The 21,417-nt window shown below is 28.0% G+C and overlaps 1 protein-coding gene across 2 annotated transcripts in view; it reads left to right on the top strand.

Moving 5' to 3' along the window:
* The window catches only part of LOC103575029 (kin of IRRE-like protein 3), a 239,046-nt gene that overhangs the window by 213,581 nt on the left and 4,048 nt on the right, over nt 1-21,417 (top strand). For both annotated transcript variants that reach the window (XM_008554635.2, XM_008554636.2), the window contains exon 5: nt 13,125-13,252. In XM_008554635.2, the coding sequence (XP_008552857.1) occupies nt 13,125-13,252 (128 nt within the window). The remainder of the gene's footprint in view (nt 1-13,124; nt 13,253-21,417) is intronic.

The raw sequence follows: 21,417 nt of genomic DNA, 5'->3' as shown, positions 1-21,417 counted from the left end.
TTAATTAAGAAAAGAAACCGAAAAAATTCTGTTTACTCTCTAAACATAAATAAGTGAAAATAAGCGAATATTCACTAATTGCAAGTGCAAACCGAACCACTAATTTCAAAAAGTGATTCGGTTGGCACTCAGAGTTAGTGAATATTCACTTGTTTCACTTATTCATATTTAGAGAGTATGTATAATTATTTTAATTATACATAATATACTCACTGCATAAAATAAGACGCAAAACAGTGATAGTCTTGTAGTGAGGCAAATACTGTGAGGCAAAAATTGCTAGCTGAGATACCCCTCACACCTCACTTTCGCGTACTATATTTTTAAAAAAATCTAAAATATATATGTAGCTTTGAAGTGGTAAGAAATTTAATTAAATAAGAATTAAATCTGGCAATAATTATAATAACTATCGGCTTTATTAAGTAAATTAACTTTTTATTGACTAGACTCTATATATAAATTGATTTATCGAGAACTTTAATTACTGAGATTACCCATAGAGTTAAGCGATTAAACTTTTTTATTAATTAATTTTCAATGCAAGGTTCCATAATTAATATATTGATTTAATTTTAATGCAAAAAAATTGAAACATACTGGAAAAAATTTGTGGAGTGACCGTGTAGTGGATGTTTTTATTATTTCACCCCCCTTTGATGTGAAATTCACTCCGAAAAGGAGTTTCGGAAAATATTACTAATACATAGTGAACTTAGGTCTTCTAAATTTTGACATTAATATTGAGTCCGGAAATAATTACAAGCTTCCTTTTCATATAGGGCAGAGGTACCGTTTTTGGTTACAGTGTCAGTTTTGGATACTTGAAAAATTTTAATTAAATGATTTGGAAAAGACGCAATGAATTAATCAATTTTTAAAATATGTTCAAAAATACTTTGATCGAATTGAAATGAAATCAATATTTAGTCCAAATTTTCACACCCTGATTAAATAAAACGATTCATTGAATGTCGAATGTATATCTATATAATAGTAAAATTGAATCGTTTTGAATCGTTTTGAATCGTTTCTTTTAATCAGTGTAGTGTAAATTAAAATTTTGAATATTTGCACCATAAAATGATCACTTATATAAAGCATTCGTATTTAATAATATGTAAAATAAGTAAAGAGATAGATTGCAGAATGTTGAGTTTAAACAGGCAAAACATTTGTTGGCAAGATGCCTGGTACATTCATCTGAAACACACTAAAGTTTTGGTTCAGCCACTACTGCTACAACTACATCTACTACAACTACAAGCACAGTGAGTTAGGAAAGCTTTTCTTTACTTCTTCACTTCCTTCATGGGATTGGTACTTTTAGCCAGCACCCTTCACTAAAGTGTATTAAAGAGAAGCGGCTTTCAAGCTTCTACAGTTGGATTTAATAATGTGGCAAGATGTTTTGTGTACGCAAGAGATGCTCCTAACATCCCTTCTCTTTTTCTTCAACCAACTTTTCGTGTATATCTTTTATACTAAACTCTGGTGTGTATTCATACCCACGTTTATACTCAACAACTAAAATTCAATGAAAGAAAAATTGTGGAAAATTCTATACAATAAGCTCAAAATTTTCATGAATATTCCATAGAAGTTGAAAACTATTCAGCGATAAAAAATATTTATATTTTTTTTCATTCGAGTATTATAAAAAATGAAGTATCGTTTTATAAAAAAAATACTTGTGACGGCTTTAAAGATATTTTTCAATAGTACTTAAAAGAGATCAAATTTACTAGAACGTTCTCATACAAGTCAAATAAACAATGCACTCACGTAATATCATTGACGACAATAACTTAAGCAACGATATAAATACATATATTTATATATTCCGCTGTAAATATAATGTAATAACTTTAAGTTAAAAGTATTATATTTGCATCAAAGAATCTTTGCTTTTTTCTTACACAATGTTACGACAAGAATTTTTTTCCTTTTGTAAAGAAAATCACGGAAAGTGCTTCGAATAACTTTACAATTCAATCAAACTGAAAAATCTGTATTAAATTGAAATTTGTTAAGTGAAACTTCTTTTTTTCAACAACCAAAAAAAATAAACAGTTTTAAAAATGGTTACTCTTCTTATATCAATTTTTTGTTTTACTCCCCTTATTAAAAGAAGCGATTTAAAACGATTTTTAATGTCAAATGCCCATAAGAAGAGCGATTCAAAAGTATTCAAAAGCATTAAAAAGTATTTGAATTTTTTTTTTCTAATCGTTTTAAATCGCTTCTTTTAATAAGGATCGTCGATTACTGATTTAATCACTTAAAATTTAATCAAATATTTCGGTATTATGGGGGCTAAAGGATGTAGTCGTTCTATTCAAAAAGACGTCAGAGTGTGCGTATGTGTAAAAAAAATTTTTTTGCACATCTGAACAAATCTACTGCTTCTAATATTTTTTTTGATCAAAAGATCATATCAAGGTCTAGATTCAATAAAATTTGAGATCAGTTACTGAATAGTTGACGATATACGAAAAAGTACAAATTTTGATTTTCGACCAAATAAATTTCAAAATTAATTTAAATATTAATACTGATAAACTCGTCCGATTGCAGCACGAAAGTTCAAATCGAATGATTTGATTATAAGATATCAATTTTTTATATAACTTTGATCAAATTTCCAAAGCGTGTAATCTAAAGATTTACGTCACATGTGATTTTACATAAATTCTGCACAAATTAATAATTGTTTTCGTTAAAGCTTTAAATACCTCTTGCTTTACGTCATCACTTGATCTAATTTACTAATTTGAGTAAGTATTCTGGCAACCGTTAGATTAATCAAGACTCAGACTCAGACCTTATTCAATTTTGAAACCAACTAGACAAATAGTTTACAAATTTAATTTTCAGATTAAAAAACATGGGCATTAAAAATCCTGCTCTAAACAAAATTAATTATCGTAAATAACAAAATCATTGGAAAAAAAAAAAAATATATATATATATATATATATACATTTAATTATTATTTCACGATGAAAATTTGAATTTTAATATCATCATTAACGAAATATAATTATTATTCAAAGATAACATCCGATTTATGATAACGATAAAAAAAACTCTGTTATATTTTTAAAAAATATTTCAACGAATAAAAATAAAGGACAATTGAGGTATCGTTAAATTTGTAATCACAGTTGCTCGTCTATATATACATATATATATAAAACATATATAAACATATACAAAATAGCAGTATACGCTCTGAATGTTCCATGTATATAATGAATTCTCGCAATTTACGTTTATTAGTAGTTGTATCCATTTGAGATTGTAAATAAAATGAATTGAAAAAGCTCATTGGGGACCATAGCGTGCTTAACGTAGATAAGCCCCGGCTCTAACTATACTAGCGTTTTATAATGGTACTTGCACAATTCACCGTTCATTGCGTCCGATGTTTCCATAAGAAACACGACATATTTTAATGTTTATCTCTGATTTAATGTCAGTGAAAATAAAAAAATAACGAAACTACTCATAAGCTATGCTAAAATTTAGCCAATGGATATTTTTTACAAGCGACTTCCCCTATTTTGTTACGACTCTCAAGTCTCCCACTGAACATCTACACACTAAAATTTCAAATATTTAACAGGCTTTTTTTCAAAATTATAAAAAAAATTTATTATCATGCATCATGAGAATCCAAATTCCGAATCAAATTTTTCCATAAGAAATTATCAGACAGTGATAACACTAAAATTTATGAGATAAACTTTATTCTAATTATGTTCTTACTAATATTTATTAACTTGAATTGGTGTAAATACCTTTTTAAAATAAACTGGCGAATAGAGAGGATTTATGTCTTGTATTTTTACCAGATAAATATCATAAATTTAAAAAAATACTCTAACGCCATTTCTCATTATCGCAGAGTACATGGATACCGAATCGATAGAGAAAAAAAGGTAATAAAAAAAAAAAAAGTGATCTGAAATCCAATTTCAGAGATGAGTCTCTTGAGACACGTTAAGATGCGGTATGAGTGCAAATGTATGTGTGTGTATGTGTGTACTCGTGCTCTAGATTCTTCGGTCTTCGTGCACTGCTTCCCGTTTCAATTGCTCTGTCAACTGTACGTTGGATCTATCATCGTATTATACATAGGTACTTGGTTATATGCAAATTTTTTATTAGTTTTAAACACGTGGTTCACAAAACGGATTTTTATCATCATTCCATTTTTTTTTTTTTTAGTATAATCTTTTGTTTTGCTTAATTTAGGAAAAATTTTCACTTACATGATTACGAAAATTTCACTTATTTATTTATTAATTAATTATTCTTTGAAATTTTTCATAGTATAGATTTCACAAAGTCAACTTTTACTTGTCTGTGAATTATTAAAAAAAATATATATTTTGTTAAATCGATTGATCATTTAATCCATTGCTGATGGTATCTTATGAATTAAGAGTTATAATGAGATAGTTTGCACAAACTACTTAATTAGTAATACTTTGATTATTAAGTCAAGATCCCAATTAAGGCGATCTGTTTGCTTAATCGAATTAATTACAATTATCATTGGATTTTGCTTAATCAGCTTACACGGGATATTATTCGTATTTGAAATACGATGATGACATCATATCATCAAGACCGGACTATGTTGGCCAGGAAATGAAAATTGAAATTTTATTTTTTGATTAATTGGAATTTAAAAAATCATAATGTATTTTTATGCCAAAAACTAAAGAAACAGAAAAATTTTAGAAATTTTTTTGGTGTTTTTTGCAAGGCTGTAACTTTGTGAAAAATAATCGTATAAAGATTTTAAAAAAACATTTTATAGCTTGAAATCTCTATTTTCGGTGCATTTTGATCAATAATTGTTTGCAATAGTTTAAAAAAAATGTGCCAACTAAAAAACTGATGAGATGAAATATAAGGGCCAATGAACGTTGACTGGCATCAGAGCTAAAAAACAAAATTCGTCGTCTATACAAAAAATGCCCAATGACTAAAAAGATGAAACCTGTCCGATAAGAAAGTGTCTTGTGCGAAAACTTGAGAGTAAAATGTAAAAAGTGGGTGAGTGAATGAACTAAAGACGAGTACATAAAGATAAAAAGTAGAAAAAAGTATGAGAAAGGAAAAATAAAGTAGAAAAGCAAGATCTCATCCACGAATAAAGGAAGCGAATAAGGAAGTCAGCTTGTCGAGCTTTATCAACCATTTATGAATTCCACTTGGTACGAGACACCCGACGTGGTTTCTATCTTCATCACCCTTGAGCTTTTACGCATTGCCGCGTCTTGTAGTCATCGTCATTCTTATCCATTTTACCCAACTTACATCTCTCTCACGAAACTCTTGACTCTAGTTACTGTTTCTTATTTCCAACAGCTACCTTAACGGATTTATATATATATATATATATATATATATATATATATATATATATATATATATAAATAAAAACGACTAAGATGAAAACTAACTTTTTATTCTTTTCTAGCACTTTTATTTATATTTTCTTTTCTGTTTTCTAAAAACTCAATTCATAAAACTTACATAACTTGTGAACCACCGATTTATTCCTAGTTTGAAAGATAGTACTTTCAATTTATTACATTATAATAAATAAATAACATAACATAATCTTGTATCATAAGTAATCTAAAAGATTTATTTTCTTCTATTTTGTATATTCAATAAATCATTTATTTTAATAACATCTTTATTTTTTTTTAATGTAGTCTTTACATTCTTTTAAATTTTCCAAGTAAACTACTGGGCCGATTGACTTGAAAATTAAATCAAATTTAAGTTTTGATGAGCCTTTTCGATTACCGCCAAGTACATTCCGATCGGTTGATTCGTTCCAATCATATCATACGACAAGAATTAGTTTGCACACACACATACACACACGTGCGCGTGCGGATCTGATGAAAACTCGATTTTAGAAAAACGGACTGTCACCAATAACTTTCCTTTTTTTGAAAACTAGAAGGCTTTTGCGCGCTAACATGTGCCCATTATTTTTTACTTCTTGTAATATTTTGATAAGTATTTTCTACATTTTCCTTATGAAAAAGTGGACATTAAAAATATTCATCATGGATGTTTATTGTTCCTATTAGCTGCTAACGTGACCAACCATTACAACCGTTGCCACGCCAACATTCTCGATAGTAACCGTTGTCATGGCAACAGTCTCCATAGCAACCGTTGCCATGGCAAGTCTCCATAGCAACAGTTGCCATGACGGCTAATGCAGTAACATAACCCCAACTTTTTTAGGATATATTTTCGATTTTCATTACGGGGACTTAAAAACAACTTCAATTTGACTTTTTAATCTAAATAGATACTAAGTAAAAACAAGTCAAAATCAAATGTATATTTTCATCCATTTTTGACTTGCTTTTAGCTAACTTGACCTACTTAGTATCCATTTAAGTCAAAAAAGTAAAATTAAAGTTTTTTTTCGACCTGATATATGTTCTCTCACTAGGAATCTTCCTGTGGGAAAATTCAATAAACAAACCGTTTTACTAAAGTATCCCCTTTCTTGTTTTATTAGCCATTTGATTGGTGAACGTTATCTTATCATGAGCGTTTATTCCAATGTCATCCCTTCTCTCGGTCTATTTATTATTTCCAACCATTAATATTGTTCACTAAATTAATACTTTACTTAATTAATATTTTACTTATAAGTAATGCCTTCATACCTAAATATATAAAATGATATTTATTAAGTAATTTTACTGGCAATAAAATGTAACTAACGTGTAGCTTGTAAAATCGTACCAATGAAATAAATGAACATTTTTTCATAGTTGTCAATTGAATATGACAGAGTCACGTATGAACACACCAATTTCCACTTGTATCAAAGTGCTCCCGGCACTTGCTACAAAAAAATACAAAATACTGTTTTTTTCTCTATTGTTTTAGTGCACACGAGTTATTTTGTTACTTGTGTAGTACAACCGATAAGTGTTGCCGGGCACTTTGGTCCATTATCGTAAAGCGTTATATAAAATAATATGAAAACCTGCAGAGAAAAATTCCACAAATTCTCGAACAATATTTATATATAAGATGCCCATATGTGAATATAAACTAATAAAAGTGTATGTGCGTGAAGACATCTAGTTAAATTTTATTTGACGAAATATTTTCATTGGACATTGTTTTGTAAAATAAGTATTTTTGAATGACGAAAGTTGGAATAGGAAATGAAATGTTCAAATGAGTGGAGATCTCGATCATCAAGTTCAAGTGAAGATATTTTAACATAAGAGGAAGTGAGATAGAGTGGAAGTAAGAGAAGATATTAAGAATGAGAAAATATCACATAGGGCTCGTGAATTCACGGTAAACTTGGGTCATATGACCTTTTAGAAAAGAAAACGAGTAGTATAACTATACGATCCGTACCCACTAAAAGTAGAGAAGAGAAGAGAAGAGAAGAGCCGAGAAGAGTAAAGGGCTTTTAGCTAAGGGAATACGGAGCATTAACTCGTATACTCATCTCCTCTATACCTTTGCTATACTATGCTTGATATTACCAAGTAGTGGAACGGTTAAGCACTAACACGGTGAACCTAACATGTGGTTCATTGCCACCAATATAACCCTTCTGGGTCATACACCATAACTTAACGCTCTTAGTTTTTAATGAATTCTATACCTACTAAATTGCCTAGGTCTTATATATATATTATATTCTTAATAAATGCACTCCACTTTTTTATTTTTATCAAACTCATTTTTTTTAACATTTAATACTTAATCAATGTTTTTTTTAACAAATACATCGAGTATAATTTGAATCGACTAAACGTCAAGTTGTGACCAAAAATTATCGACCAAATTTGTGACAAAAAATTATTGATGGTCCGAAATCACGGACTCTGACCGAAAAATTGACTAAAAATTTAAAAACAAAAATTTGGATCTTAAAGAAAAATTGAGCACATATAAAAGTCACTTATTGAACAATAATTGAGGATGAAAATAATAATAACAATAATAAAAACACTCATGGGTGTCAACAATAGGATCATCAACGTTGGTTGGCTTACTGGGATCTGGGGTATTGGCTTCCTGGGCTGATGCTGTCAGTCTCGAGTCTCCAAGTTCCATTCTAAACCTATTCTCAACAACCAAATGGATATAGAACAAGACAGTTAGTCAGTGAAATGAGCGAGTGAGCAAGCAAGCGAGAGAGAATTCGATATGAGAATGGTCTTTGTGGTTTGAATGTATGTAGGGTAGATCGGGTAACAGTAGAGTCGAGGTGTGCTCTATTTGGGCATAGCCCACAGGGCTTATTCACACGACGAACCAGCTTACCCGTATTGACATTCGACCCAAATAACGCACCTTGCACACTGGCTTGTACCTATCTTTAGGCGTTCAATTGATATTGATTTCCGCGCAATGAAAAGCCTGTTTTCCGTTTACAATCGTTGCTTTATGTCAACAAACAAATAGGACCGTATACCCTTAAGAGATAGTGTATGTTTGATAAAATGCGTGATTGCACTTTTTTTTTAATTACAAATGTTAAATCTGTTTGACTCGAGGTTTTTAATCGAAAAAAGTTCATTTTAGTTCAGTTTGTTCACGGAGAATTTCATTTCGATTTAATAGAAAGTGGGACGAAACGCCATGAAATTGGCACATCTATTGTCTCTTGAATTCTTTGACATTCTTATAAAAACATCAAATTAGAATTTAAACCTAGGTGTTGTTGATTTAATTGCCGTACGTTAACATAAACATAATTAAATACCAAAGATGTGACATCAACATTCGCGCACATAAAAAAAACTTTGTTGATACCATAAACGATCACAAGTTCAATAAAATTATCTAGCAAGTTTGCTGGAAACTTTATGAATCAAAGTCAGATAATGCAACTGAGAATATCGGACACTGGGTGATAGTAATGTAGTGTCTCTGGAGAATCAACAACAATGTGCCTGTGCTATGTTTCTATCGAGTCTCATTAAAGGCCAAATTGATCGTCTAAGATTGTTACAAATTATTGCATTAGAAACTCCGTCAATACACATGAGATCTCATGTCTCCTTTTATTTTAAAATTTTGCTACCGCGCATTTTCGGCTAGTGCTTTGGTTGCATTTAAAAAGAGGAAAAAACAGAGACCCATTTTTTTTATATTTACTTTTATAGAAAATCAATCTATGTTAATGAATGTGGAGATTTTTTTTGCAATGAACTCCCTAAAAAAAAAAAAAAAAAAAAAAAAAAAAAAAAAAAAAAAAAAGGTCAGAAAATTAGCTTGACCATAAATTTTTCAGCAAACTAAAAGACTTAATGGTAATAAAATTTACTAGCATATTTTTCAGCAAACCTACAAAATTAGAATACCCTCTAGTAGGATCATTTGCCTCGAGCCGCTAGTTGAAAAAAAAAATTTGTTTTGGAACTTTTTGGTGTTTTTTCAGCTAGAGGTCATCATAATGGACAAAAAACGTTCCTATTGTATGGAGTTATTCACAACAGAAAAAAATTTACGAGCCACTTTTCAAAAAAATACATAGACAGAGACATCCTTCCTCATCTGACGTGTGGTCATATGTCAAAAAAAAAAATTTTCTCGCGACTTTTTTGAGTTTTTCCTACTAGAGAAAATCAAAGTTGTATGCTGTCATTATATGAATGAGAATATCGAAAAATTGACTAAAAAATAGATACCTTTTTCAAAATTTGTTCAGCTTTTTGAAATATGATTTGAATACGAATAATTAAAGCGCGAAAATTTTCCTTATCGCCCACCAAAGAGGGGAGATCGCTAATAAAAAAAAGAATATTAGTTCAAAAGTAAATTTCTCTTGAAAATAAGCATACTAAGAATTGTCATTGATAAAATGTCTTGCTTGCATTCTTAGTAACTGTTCAAAAAATTAAATTATCATTGCATCATAAATCACAAAAACTTCATTCTGACGTACCAAGTTTCATATTTAATAAATCACAATATAAAAACTTTAAATTTGTTTAAAAAGTTAAGTTTTTATTTTAATAAAAACAATTTTTTTATTTTTTCATCGTTTTTATCAATTATAATTTGTGTTTTTTATTCTTTATTTAGTCAGTTAACTTTTTAGAACGTCGACTATATAAATATTGATTGATATTCTTGATTGTCAATACAGAAGTAATAATTCAAACTATCAATATTTACTGACCAAATATAAAAATAAAAAATCATTTAAAGTCTGTTGGCATCAAAAACAAATTTTAACGTCAATATTAATTTATATTAATACCCATGTTTTATTTATGATAAATTTTATCTTCAATAACTATTAAAATATTTTTTCCAATGGGTAATTTTTTTTTTTCTCCAAAAATTAAATTTTTTTTCATGGGACTGGGAAGTATTCCAATTAAAAGCCTTACTGAATAAACCTATTCAAATCCACATACGGGTAATATATATTTTTCTTGTATTTTCACTCTAATTAAAAAAAAAAAAAAAAATATAAGATACTAATTTATTTATGGGCCATAAATATTACTTTCTTGATTGTATCAATTTACTGTAATAGAGTTTTTTTTTTACCCACAAACTTATAAAAAAAAACTTTTACGTAAGTCGTCAAGTTTTCCCACAATGTTATAATCTAGTAGTTCAATAGTCTAAATCGCTGTTGGTACACTCGTTTGCACATATCGATTGGAAACTCGTGTGGAATACAAACGAACGGCTTTTCATTCGTCTATTTGTTCTTGGACTCTGTCGACAGAAGTGAAGACGAGTTTAGTGGAAAAAAAGAAGAAACGAAGTAAAAAAAATATAGAAAAGAGACGAAAAGATGAGTTGAAAAAATGAAAGGTTGTTGAAAAGCCGCTTCGCTGTCTCAGCCAAGTTTCCGTTCAAGACACACTAACTTTTTATTTTATTTTTTCTCTCTGCTTATTTATTTATTTTTTTATGATGTTGTATATACTTTTTAAACCATCGAGAGCATCGTGACTTACATTTAAGAGACGTACAGTTTCAGAAAAACTTATTTTTTATTTCTCTGTTTATATTTTCAAATTTATTATAAAACCCTCATATTTTTCATGACCTACTTAATTTTTATATAAATTCATTATTATTATTATTTACTTTAATTTTTGTCGGAATCTAAAAATTTAAATTGCCTTCAAGTACCTGCTTCAGATATTTGAATAATTCTGATAAAATAATGTATGACCTACGAAAAAATATGATAAATGCTTTTTTGCAACTCACGGTAAGAAAGCACGTCTTTGATTGGTTAAAAATTACACTACGGAGAATAAATATCGCGAAAGATATCATGAAAAATATGACAAATCTACACTTTATATATATATATATATATTAGGGTGGTCTCTAAAAATTAAATTTTCTCCGACACCCTATAAAAAGCTTCTTTTTAATAAAAAAATACGCGGGGAATTTAGTTTTTTCGTTTTAAGTAAAAAGAACACGTGCCGAAAGACGATCAAAGTTCATTTTTCGATACAATCGCTTTTTTTTCAAATATCTCATGATATATGCAGATTAAAGGAAAAAACGATGGGAACAATTTTGTAGGAAATTAAATTCTTGACAAAAAAGGTCATGTTCATTTTTTCTAAAAAATGTGTATTAATGAAGATATTTTGAAAAAACTTTTTTCAGATCCGATGAATTGAGGGTTTTAAGGATTACAAATTTTGAAAATAACATTTTTCTAAGTATACAGAAACTGTCACAAGCATTAGTAATTGATATGTTACGAGCTACGAAGTTGTCTATATTTATAAAAAAACGTTTATAAATTAACGTCCGTGTCAAAATTTGTTAAAGAAATCTTTAATTCATTTACAATAACTTTTGCTTGTTTTAAAGATTTTCATCTTTAAGTATTAAAACTTGGCATGAACCCTATATCAAATCCTAAGATACGAGCTTTCATTTTCATTTTAAATTCTATTTTAAAATATTTTTTTCTTTCAATTCAAGAAAGTTTCTATTTCCAGAGATACCGGATGGCAGCTTTTATTTGAATAAATCAACGTATAATATATTCGAATATAAAGTGAAAAAAAAAGTGTATATATAATTTATACTTTTATAATATATATTTTATGTGAATTAAAGTCTTGTATAAAATATGATACCAATACGTGTGTCGAGCAGATGGCAAAGTGTTGGTAAGTAAGATGTGGTTCAGGTCACAGCAAATTGCGCATCCGCGACTGAACCACACTCTACAAAGTGTATGAACACCATTGAAAGCCATACAGCATATATGTAGAAAACCAAATAGTATAAATTATTAAAGCTTTATGTACAAGAAGTAAATGTTGATATATCTCAATCACTATATTGAATATTTCATTTTATCTTCAACTGTGATTAACTTTTATAGCAAACATAACTTTAATTAATTTTATTTTTCTTCTATGAAATTTAATTCCATTTCACGATTTTATTTATAAATTTTAATTAAAAAGTCTTCAAATTTATTTTATTTTTAACATAAATTTATAAATTTATTAAATCGTTTCCGTGGTATTTTATTTTCTATATTAAAATAAATATATTTTTCATCAATAAAAAAAAATTTCATGTAAATCAAATATTGGAATAAAAAATTTTACTAAAAAAAAATTTTTAATACTTTTTTATGCATATGCTTATTAACAATCGAGGTTACTCTTCTAGCTTATTTGAAAAAGTTAATATAGATTTATCAATATATATTGATACCTCTTTCTGACCTCTCGAGATTGATCTTTCAATATTAATAATAGCATACATTTTTTTTCATATTGTCATACTTATATGTGTACATAATTTTTTTTTATGAAAATATATTGATTTTAAATCCTCCGATTGATATACTTTTTCAGAAGAGATTGAAATTTTTTAAATTTCTTATTAAAATATATATTTAATATAGTATTTATCTCAATTACAATGAAATGGTGCTTCTATATGGCAAATTGATTTAAATGAGACATTGCATAGATTTGAATTCAAAATTAATTCAATGTATAGATATTATAACGAGAAATATATTATTCCAACAAATAACAAATATTTAATGTACATTTGTTTATAATTCATTGTTACAGAACCAACAACTGAAATTTTAGGTGGACCGGATCTCTACATTGATCATGGAAGTACCATCAACCTCACGTGTATCGTACTGAATAGCCCGGAGCCACCGGCATACATATTTTGGAATCACAATGATGCTGTGAGTAAACAAATATTTACTAATATATATATATGCCCAACATATCCTCAGGATAACAAAGTATAAATAGACTTTTTAATATCAATTTCATATATATTCTATACTGTTACCAAAAATATATAACTTCAATTTTCCTATGTCATTTACAAAATATGAGTTTCTGGTTTTCATATTAGTGTCCCGTAATGGAACACTTCAAAAACAATTAGAGATAAAAAATAGTATATATATTTTTCAGTAAATTTCTTATAAAAATCCAGCTATTGCATTTGTCCTCATGGTGAAATCAAATAATTTTGTCACAACCTACCATAAGTCGTCGAGTAGATTCTAAAAACACTATTAGTTAAAAAATTTATATATAAATATATGTGGGATAACCCGGATTGTGGATAAGATAGCGCCTACAATTCCAAACAGATTTGAATGAAACTTAACATACTTTTTTTTGGGTGAAACTCTAGATCAAGTTCGTAGATGAGCCAAATCGGTTGACTAATTCAAAAATTGTGGGTGTTTAAAGTTTTTAAAATTAAAAAAAAAAATCATCTTTAGTCAATTTCTCTTTAAATAACTTTTGAAAAAAAACTGATAACTTAACTTGGTAAATTTATCTAAAATCTCGTTAAATTAGCTTTAACTTTCATTATTTACCCTGACCATTTCGACAATTTTTCCAAACAGATTAATGACTGAAAATTTTTTACGACTTTAATTGTCAATAAATCTTGAATGATGCAATGTAGGTTAATTTCATTGATTTCATCTTGTAGCTAATAAAATAAACTTCAAATTACACTACAATGACTTTATCTAAAAATATGTGTCGTTCATTCATTATGATGTTCAAAATCAACTATATAGTTAATTATGAATATTGAGCCTTGTGGTCGCGATAATGTCAATAATTCTTAATCGATTTGAATGAAACTTGGCACACATATTTTTTGGCTCAAACAGTATGCAAAAAAAAGGAAATATATAAAAGATAATATTTTTGCAAATTGTCATGCAGCAAAATAAATTGAATAATAAGAAATCTACTTCGATTTCGGCTGCTAAATATAGGGCCTCTTTATAATTCAAAAAGACGTTACAAACAATATTTTTGAACAAAAATATCTTCGACATGTTTAACAGCAAGATAAAAGAAAATAACTCATGTGACTTACAACAATATTTTCAATATTTTAAGGTGGAGGAAAAATTCAAATGAATAAATTTTTCAGTGAATGCACCCATACATCTTTTTCAGCTATCGGTTAAAAATTTAAACCCCTGCTAAGGTCTTTTGAGTGGTAAATATTTCAACGCATATACCATGACATATTTTTCATATTTAAGCGTAAATTAGAAAAAAATGTTGTGACATCTGGTGTAATAATTTTCTTACACCCAGAGAAAAAATTTTCATGCGCATGGTAATTTAGCACTTACATGAGTACTGAGATACCTTTATGGTCTAGAGTATTTGAAAAATCTGCAAATTAAAAATTTATTTTCGGCGGTTGCATATTTTTTTATAAATTTTTAACCGATAAAGAAAAATGTCAGTGCATTTTTGCTGAAAAATGGTTCCATTGAATTTTTTTCTGGACTTAAAAAAAATATTGTTTGAAGTCATAGTAATTTTTTTTTATTTCTAACTTCTTATTGTTAATTACGTAGAAAATAATGTTTTGTAATCTTTATTTTTTGTTGTTATTTTTAAATTTTCACCAGTGAATACTTAATCAAAAGGTAATTAACCCATAGAAAGGAACAATCGAGTTTTTTACAAAGCTAAAATTACTAATAGCTATTAGTCACGACATAAATCTTGAAAAGAAAAAAAAAGGAGTAAAATAAAATAAAATAAAATAGTACGAAAAAAAAAAATAAAAAAAAAAAGTAATATAAAGTTACCGAGGTAGAACAGTAACTAGCTGAGACATTATTTGATTAATTACTATGTACAACCTGCAATTATAATTGGAAAAAAAAAATAATTTAAAAAAAAACTATACAGACACACGATATAAATTTACTAATTTTTTTTCTTCCCCCTCGGCTTATTATAATGATTATATTTTTAGAACATGATTTCACATAGATTGATGCTATTATACAATTATTAATTCCGCAGTTCAGCGATACTTATAACCTGATAAATACCATATAGTAAAGAAATGCTCACGCTAGCATACTATGCGATAATCGTTTCAACTAATCTCGTGTTTATCACAAAAAAAAAAAAATAATAATAAAATTATACGTCGGGTTAAGTATTTAGTTATGTCGTAGCCGATGTAAAGAATTTTTTTACTAAAAACCATTGTAGCAAAAAATTTATTTATCGATTTAAATTACGGAGGGCAAAATAGTCATACCAAAATTTTTTTTTACCGTAGCTCCATTATTATTAAAAAAAATAATAACTAATTTTTCGTGTGAAAATGGTTCCTAAGGTAGACACAAGGTGAGCTGAGTGATAATTGAGGGTGTGAAATTTTCCATGGTGTTAAGTATTTAACCATGAAGAAACAGAAAGGTCTTTAAGTGTGTCATGTACTTGTGTAATTGTAAACATACACTCCTTAGTTACAATGAAACACCAATATTTAAATTTCCGGGTGAAAATGAAGTGGGTGAAAGCAGAGCATAAATTTAAAATTTGGACAGGTCTGTTACAAAGTTTGCAAACGATAGATTTGAGTGCTAGAATAGTAAGGATTACCAAATGTATAAATAGTAAGATAAACGTCGTGTATATTTACGTAAAGGAAACAGAAAAAAAGAAAAAATTGTACCCGTGTAAAATGGTGTGAGTAGAAGAAAGAGATGTACCCAGGGACTGCAAGGCCCAATTGATTAAAGAAAGATGAGAGTGAACCTTTTAACCCATAACAGCCACATGGGGTAACTGCCTTTTCTTGACAGTTTTTTGACCCATTTGTTTGAAAGGTTTAAACCTCTAATTCTACTTTTTTTAAGTCTGGGTTGACTACTCACCCCATGTGACCGTTAAGGGTTAAGTGGGAGGACGTTTGGACATATCGTTTTTACTTAATAAATTTGTTTTGTTATTAGAAACCCTCGATCCCTATAACCACCTTCCTATTATTCATTTAGATTTCTAGTGTTAATAATATCCATGGAAAGAAAATTATAAGAAGGGTTCCCATAATTTTATAAAATTTTTCACCATACCATTATAGGAACTACCACCATAAATTATGGAAGCAGTTCCTATAATTTTATTTCCGTATCCGATACTATATTTCTATAAATAAAAATCAATAAATAATAATAATAATAATAATAATAATAATAATAATAATAATAATAATAATAATAATAATAATAATAATTAAAAATTTGGAATTATAAATTAGTAGTAATATATCTATCATTACTAATTAGAATTACTAACTTTGGGACACTGTCACTGTCCGCTGTCGTAATTTGTAACCATCCAAGAGAAGATTCTATAGCTCGAATGTTCTCAAGAGCCTCGAGGGGATAACCAACGAGAATTCATCGTAGTTGTCTGTTCCCCTAGTTGATGGTTAAACTGGGCCAAACAACGAAGCTGCTTCGACAATATCTTCGATCGCATAAACCGCGTAGCGACCAATTGCACTAGGAATTCAATTAGCTATTTTCAAGTGCTACACTGCGGCTGTCCACAAACTTCACTCATTCTTAACAAGTCAACATTCACAACCTTATATTTCTCGAAACTTCTCGTCATTACATTCAATCGTATTGCATTATTTTACAACAATAATATTATGGTAAACAACAACTATACCGTTTTCCACTTGACCTAATCCAAAGACTTATAGCTTGTTCAAGTATTTCGTAACTCTACTCTCCAATTTTCTATTCATAATTTTAATTATTGATTTAACTTTTCGATATTTATTTTTAATTAAAAATAATTATTAAAAAATCTACTTCAACATACAGAATTTAGCTGTTGAGATTAATTCAATACGTAAATTGATGCTTAATATTTAGAGTATATTAATGTGTGTACTTAAGAAGAGATGATAAAGTATACTGATAATATTACTTGACTAGAATCAACTTTACTCTACTCTACACCACTTGACTCAACTCCGCAGGATCCATTACGTACATTAAGTACATTAAGATTGACCAGAAGCTTATGAGATACTTGATCGTCTTTCACACTACACTTTGAGTTTACATTAGAAAGCCTTTTCTTACCTTACATTACCTCAGCTTAAATATACACTAATTGCTAATTAATTATTCAGTAATATTTCAGTCATTTCAAAAATAATAAAATTATTATTATTATTATTATTATTATTATTATTATTATTATTATTATTATTATTATTATTATTATTATTATTATTATTATTATTATTATTATTATTATTATTATTATTATTATTATCCGTAGTAAATAGTCAACTACAAATTAAAAAAAAAAACAAATAATAAATATGCCCTAGCAATAACTAATATATTTAATATTTGTATATTATTATTTGAAATTAAACATATTAATTTAAATATTGATATTATTACAGAATTTAATTTATATCAATTCCAATGAGACTATTTATGCATGTATATTGTATCATATTAATATGTATTTATTAATTGCTGTAAATTTATATGAAATTTTTTATTGAATTATTGACTTATTGGCTTAAAAAAAATTTAAATATCAATTGCACACTTCAAGCGCTAAATCATTTCTACTCGATTTTTAACTTCATCAAGATGGGTTTAATTTTATACCATTATAAGGACAATTTATTAAGGAATAGTTTCCACCTAAAATTAATGACTAATTTCGATGAGTTAAAATATATATTTTTTTTATCCAAGAAATCGGTTCTGTAAGTTGTCTCGTATGAAAGTTTGTCAACATAATAAACCTCAATACACATAATTAATCAGCCTAATTATTTTTTTAGCAGCTTTGAATTTTCTATTTCAAGAACCCTATTAAAACTCACTATTCAAATCCTGTTTGTTTTATTTATAATCAATTAAAAACTTAAAACCGATAACATAAAAAATTTAGCTGCCATTTTTATTTTCACGGTTATCTTTTCATTTTTCTCCGTCAACGTCTGGCAGCAGCACTAGTCCGATACAATAGGATTAGAAAGAAGGGCGACATCTATGACAAAAAGGCGGGATATTTAAAATAAGTTTGAATAGAAAAAAATAGATCAAAGTTATAAAATAAAAGTAATGATTAAAAATGAAATGAACGATTGAAGTGTACACTTGGGGATTTTCCAACATTTTTTTAAATTTTTTAGTCAAAAATAAAACCGTACTGTTCAATTGCCATATTGTAGATAGTGAAATTGAAATTTTGATAAAATTTAAAAAAAATTGCAAAAAATTAATCAATAAAATATTCTAACGAAGGTGAAGTAAAAGCAGTAGAAAAGGTCAAGTAGTTAAATCCTTAAGTAGTGAAACTGCAAAGTAATATATCTTCTTAAATGACTTAATTTGATTTCAAACTCCTTGAGTTATATTATTACAAGTACTCTTATTAGTTAGCACAGTATTGATGGAATATCTTTCATTAAAAGTAGAATGACACTAAGTGATTAAGAGGCCAATTAAAAGTAAGAATTTGAAGCCAAGTTGTATAAAAGAAAGAAAAATTAAGAAATCTGTAAAAATGACGTGCATTGCATTCTCTATCTAACAGCTAACTATTGCACACTTCTTGCTTTTGGTTCGAAAGCTTAAGAGTGCAGGATATCGCAAAAGAGTGAGTGAGTGGGGTTGGGTCTCGGCCAAAAATCTACAGAGAAGGTCACAATCTCACAGCACACACTGCACTGCCAAATTGCCGAACAGCGAATTCCGTCGAGTTGAATAATCGCGCGTTTCATTGATTCCCAACGGTAACGGCAACGGCAACGGCAATTCGTTCCGGCCAGACGATGTTATTCCACCCAGCTGCAGTTTCACTGACTCTATACTCTATACCCATCTTATTCAATAGAAGAATAAAATATATATACATATTCTGCTGTGCTATTTCTTTCACCATCTATATCAAATAGTTTCCGCAATGAATAAATTTATTTATACTACCCAAATTTGACTAATAAAAAGTTTTTTTTATTTTATAATGTCCAATTACTTGATCAAATTTAATGGCATAAACTGCCTCAATTTATCTTAAACTTTTTCAGTTGACTCATTACCAAAAATTGTAATAAATATTAAATTTTATGTTCAATACTTTTCTAAGTTAATATATCATATGAATATGTATATATGTATATATACATCATAGAATCACCAGTAAAATTCTACATTAAAAAACGAAGTTTTCAAATTTTTTTACTTCCCTATAAACTATTTTAAAATTGAAAGATGAAACGTCACATTATCCACCAGAAATCGGATTTCCTTAAGATTTTAAAAAATTCATTTTATTTCTCTGCCAAATTTTATGATAATCGGTTAAGTATTTTAAAAGACATTAAACTTTTATCGAAAATGAAAAACGGATATCCGAGCGGTTCTATAAGTGTTCTATTACGAACACACTAACAATATTTTTGTTACATTTTTTTGACATTAGCAACTCTAAGAAAAAAAAAAACTGATCGGAAATATTTTCGTAGTCTCAAATACTGACTGTTTGATCAAAATCATTGTTACGGTACTCAAAGAACTTGTTGGAAAAACAACTAACACTATTTCTGACCAGCGAAATAAGGAAGCTATGAATTATTCAAAGAAAGTGATAAAATTTTGTCATCTTCTCAAGTCTTGATATTTATATTTCCCAAACAAACCAAACATTTAGATTTATCTTGCAGTGATTAAAATATTTTATTGGGCTATAAAGCTGATTGGATTTCAAGATCAATGACTTTGCTACTGGCTTATATATTCGATTCATATATTTAAGAGAAAAAAAATTATTTCTTCTGTAAATCAAAATTTTTTTCAAATTAATCTCAAATTTTTTTCAATTTTGACCAAAAATAAATCCTGTCATTAAAAATATGTAAGAATTTCTGAAAACTTCAATTTCAAAATTTTGAAGACAAAATAACTTTTATTTTTTTATTTTGAATTTCTAAAGCAGACTCAAAAATTTTTCAAAAAAGAAAAAAATTTGTTCTGTCATTTTGATATTTTTACGAGTGATATATTTACCAAATTTCTGAGCGATACAAAATAGGGTATGATGGACTCCCCGAAAAATCCATTTTTGAATCAATAATGCGGCATTTTGGCCTTTAAAGCCAATTTTCTCTAAGAACTAAAATGTCTCTCGTGATAATTGTTACAATAAACGTTAATCGATATATTGAGTAATGATTAATTCGATAGATTAAACTAAAAAAAAAAAAAAATCCATGAAGAAGAGTTGGAACAAAGGTATTTTTGTTTTTAATTAAAATAAAATAAAAGTAGAGCAATTAAACTTTAAACAAGTTTAAATTCATTTAGTTTGAAATTCTGCCTCCATATAATTACGCAACACCCTAATAACCATTCTTCCTAATCAAACTAGCACAAATTTTCTTCAAAGTAAGGCAGAGAAATTAAGTATAAATACCCCCTTAATTTACTCTGTACATCCGAAGCCACCTCTTTTATTCTCTCTTTTATCACTGCCCTCTAACCAACAACTGTATAAATTTGTCCACATTTGTTATAAAAAAATTTCTAAATTAATAAATAAAGCTGACAGCTATTTCACACTTCAATTATATCATTGTTTCATCTAGTCATTTATAGTAGATTAATTTTTCGTGCTTGAAGCTCAAATATATCAAATGGTCTCGATATTCTAATTAGTGAGTCTGTTTTTTTCATCGTTTTATTTTAACTGAAAGTAAATGAAACCTCCAATATCAAATATCACAATCATTTTTTATTCAATTATTTACTTCGTTTTTTTTCTCTACTGTTTCTTTACTTTCTGAATAAACAACTAACAAAAACTCGATAATTAATATTGATAAAATAGAAAATAAACCACGTAAAAGTGAATCATATTTTATTACATTAATCGATATATTATTATGATTTATTGGTTTTCTTTTGAAGTCAATTTATTATTACTTTGACATTTATTTTCGTGGAGAAAATTCACAGAAATGTTTTAATAAATTATGGAGTTCAGCTACATTTTATATATAACT

This window comes from Microplitis demolitor, chromosome 1 (genome assembly GCF_026212275.2).
Source record: "Microplitis demolitor isolate Queensland-Clemson2020A chromosome 1, iyMicDemo2.1a, whole genome shotgun sequence".
Taxonomy (NCBI): Eukaryota; Metazoa; Arthropoda; class Insecta; order Hymenoptera; family Braconidae; genus Microplitis; species Microplitis demolitor.
The sequence above is the reverse complement of the archived record's forward strand: the minus strand, read 5'-3'. Positions and strand labels throughout refer to the sequence as shown.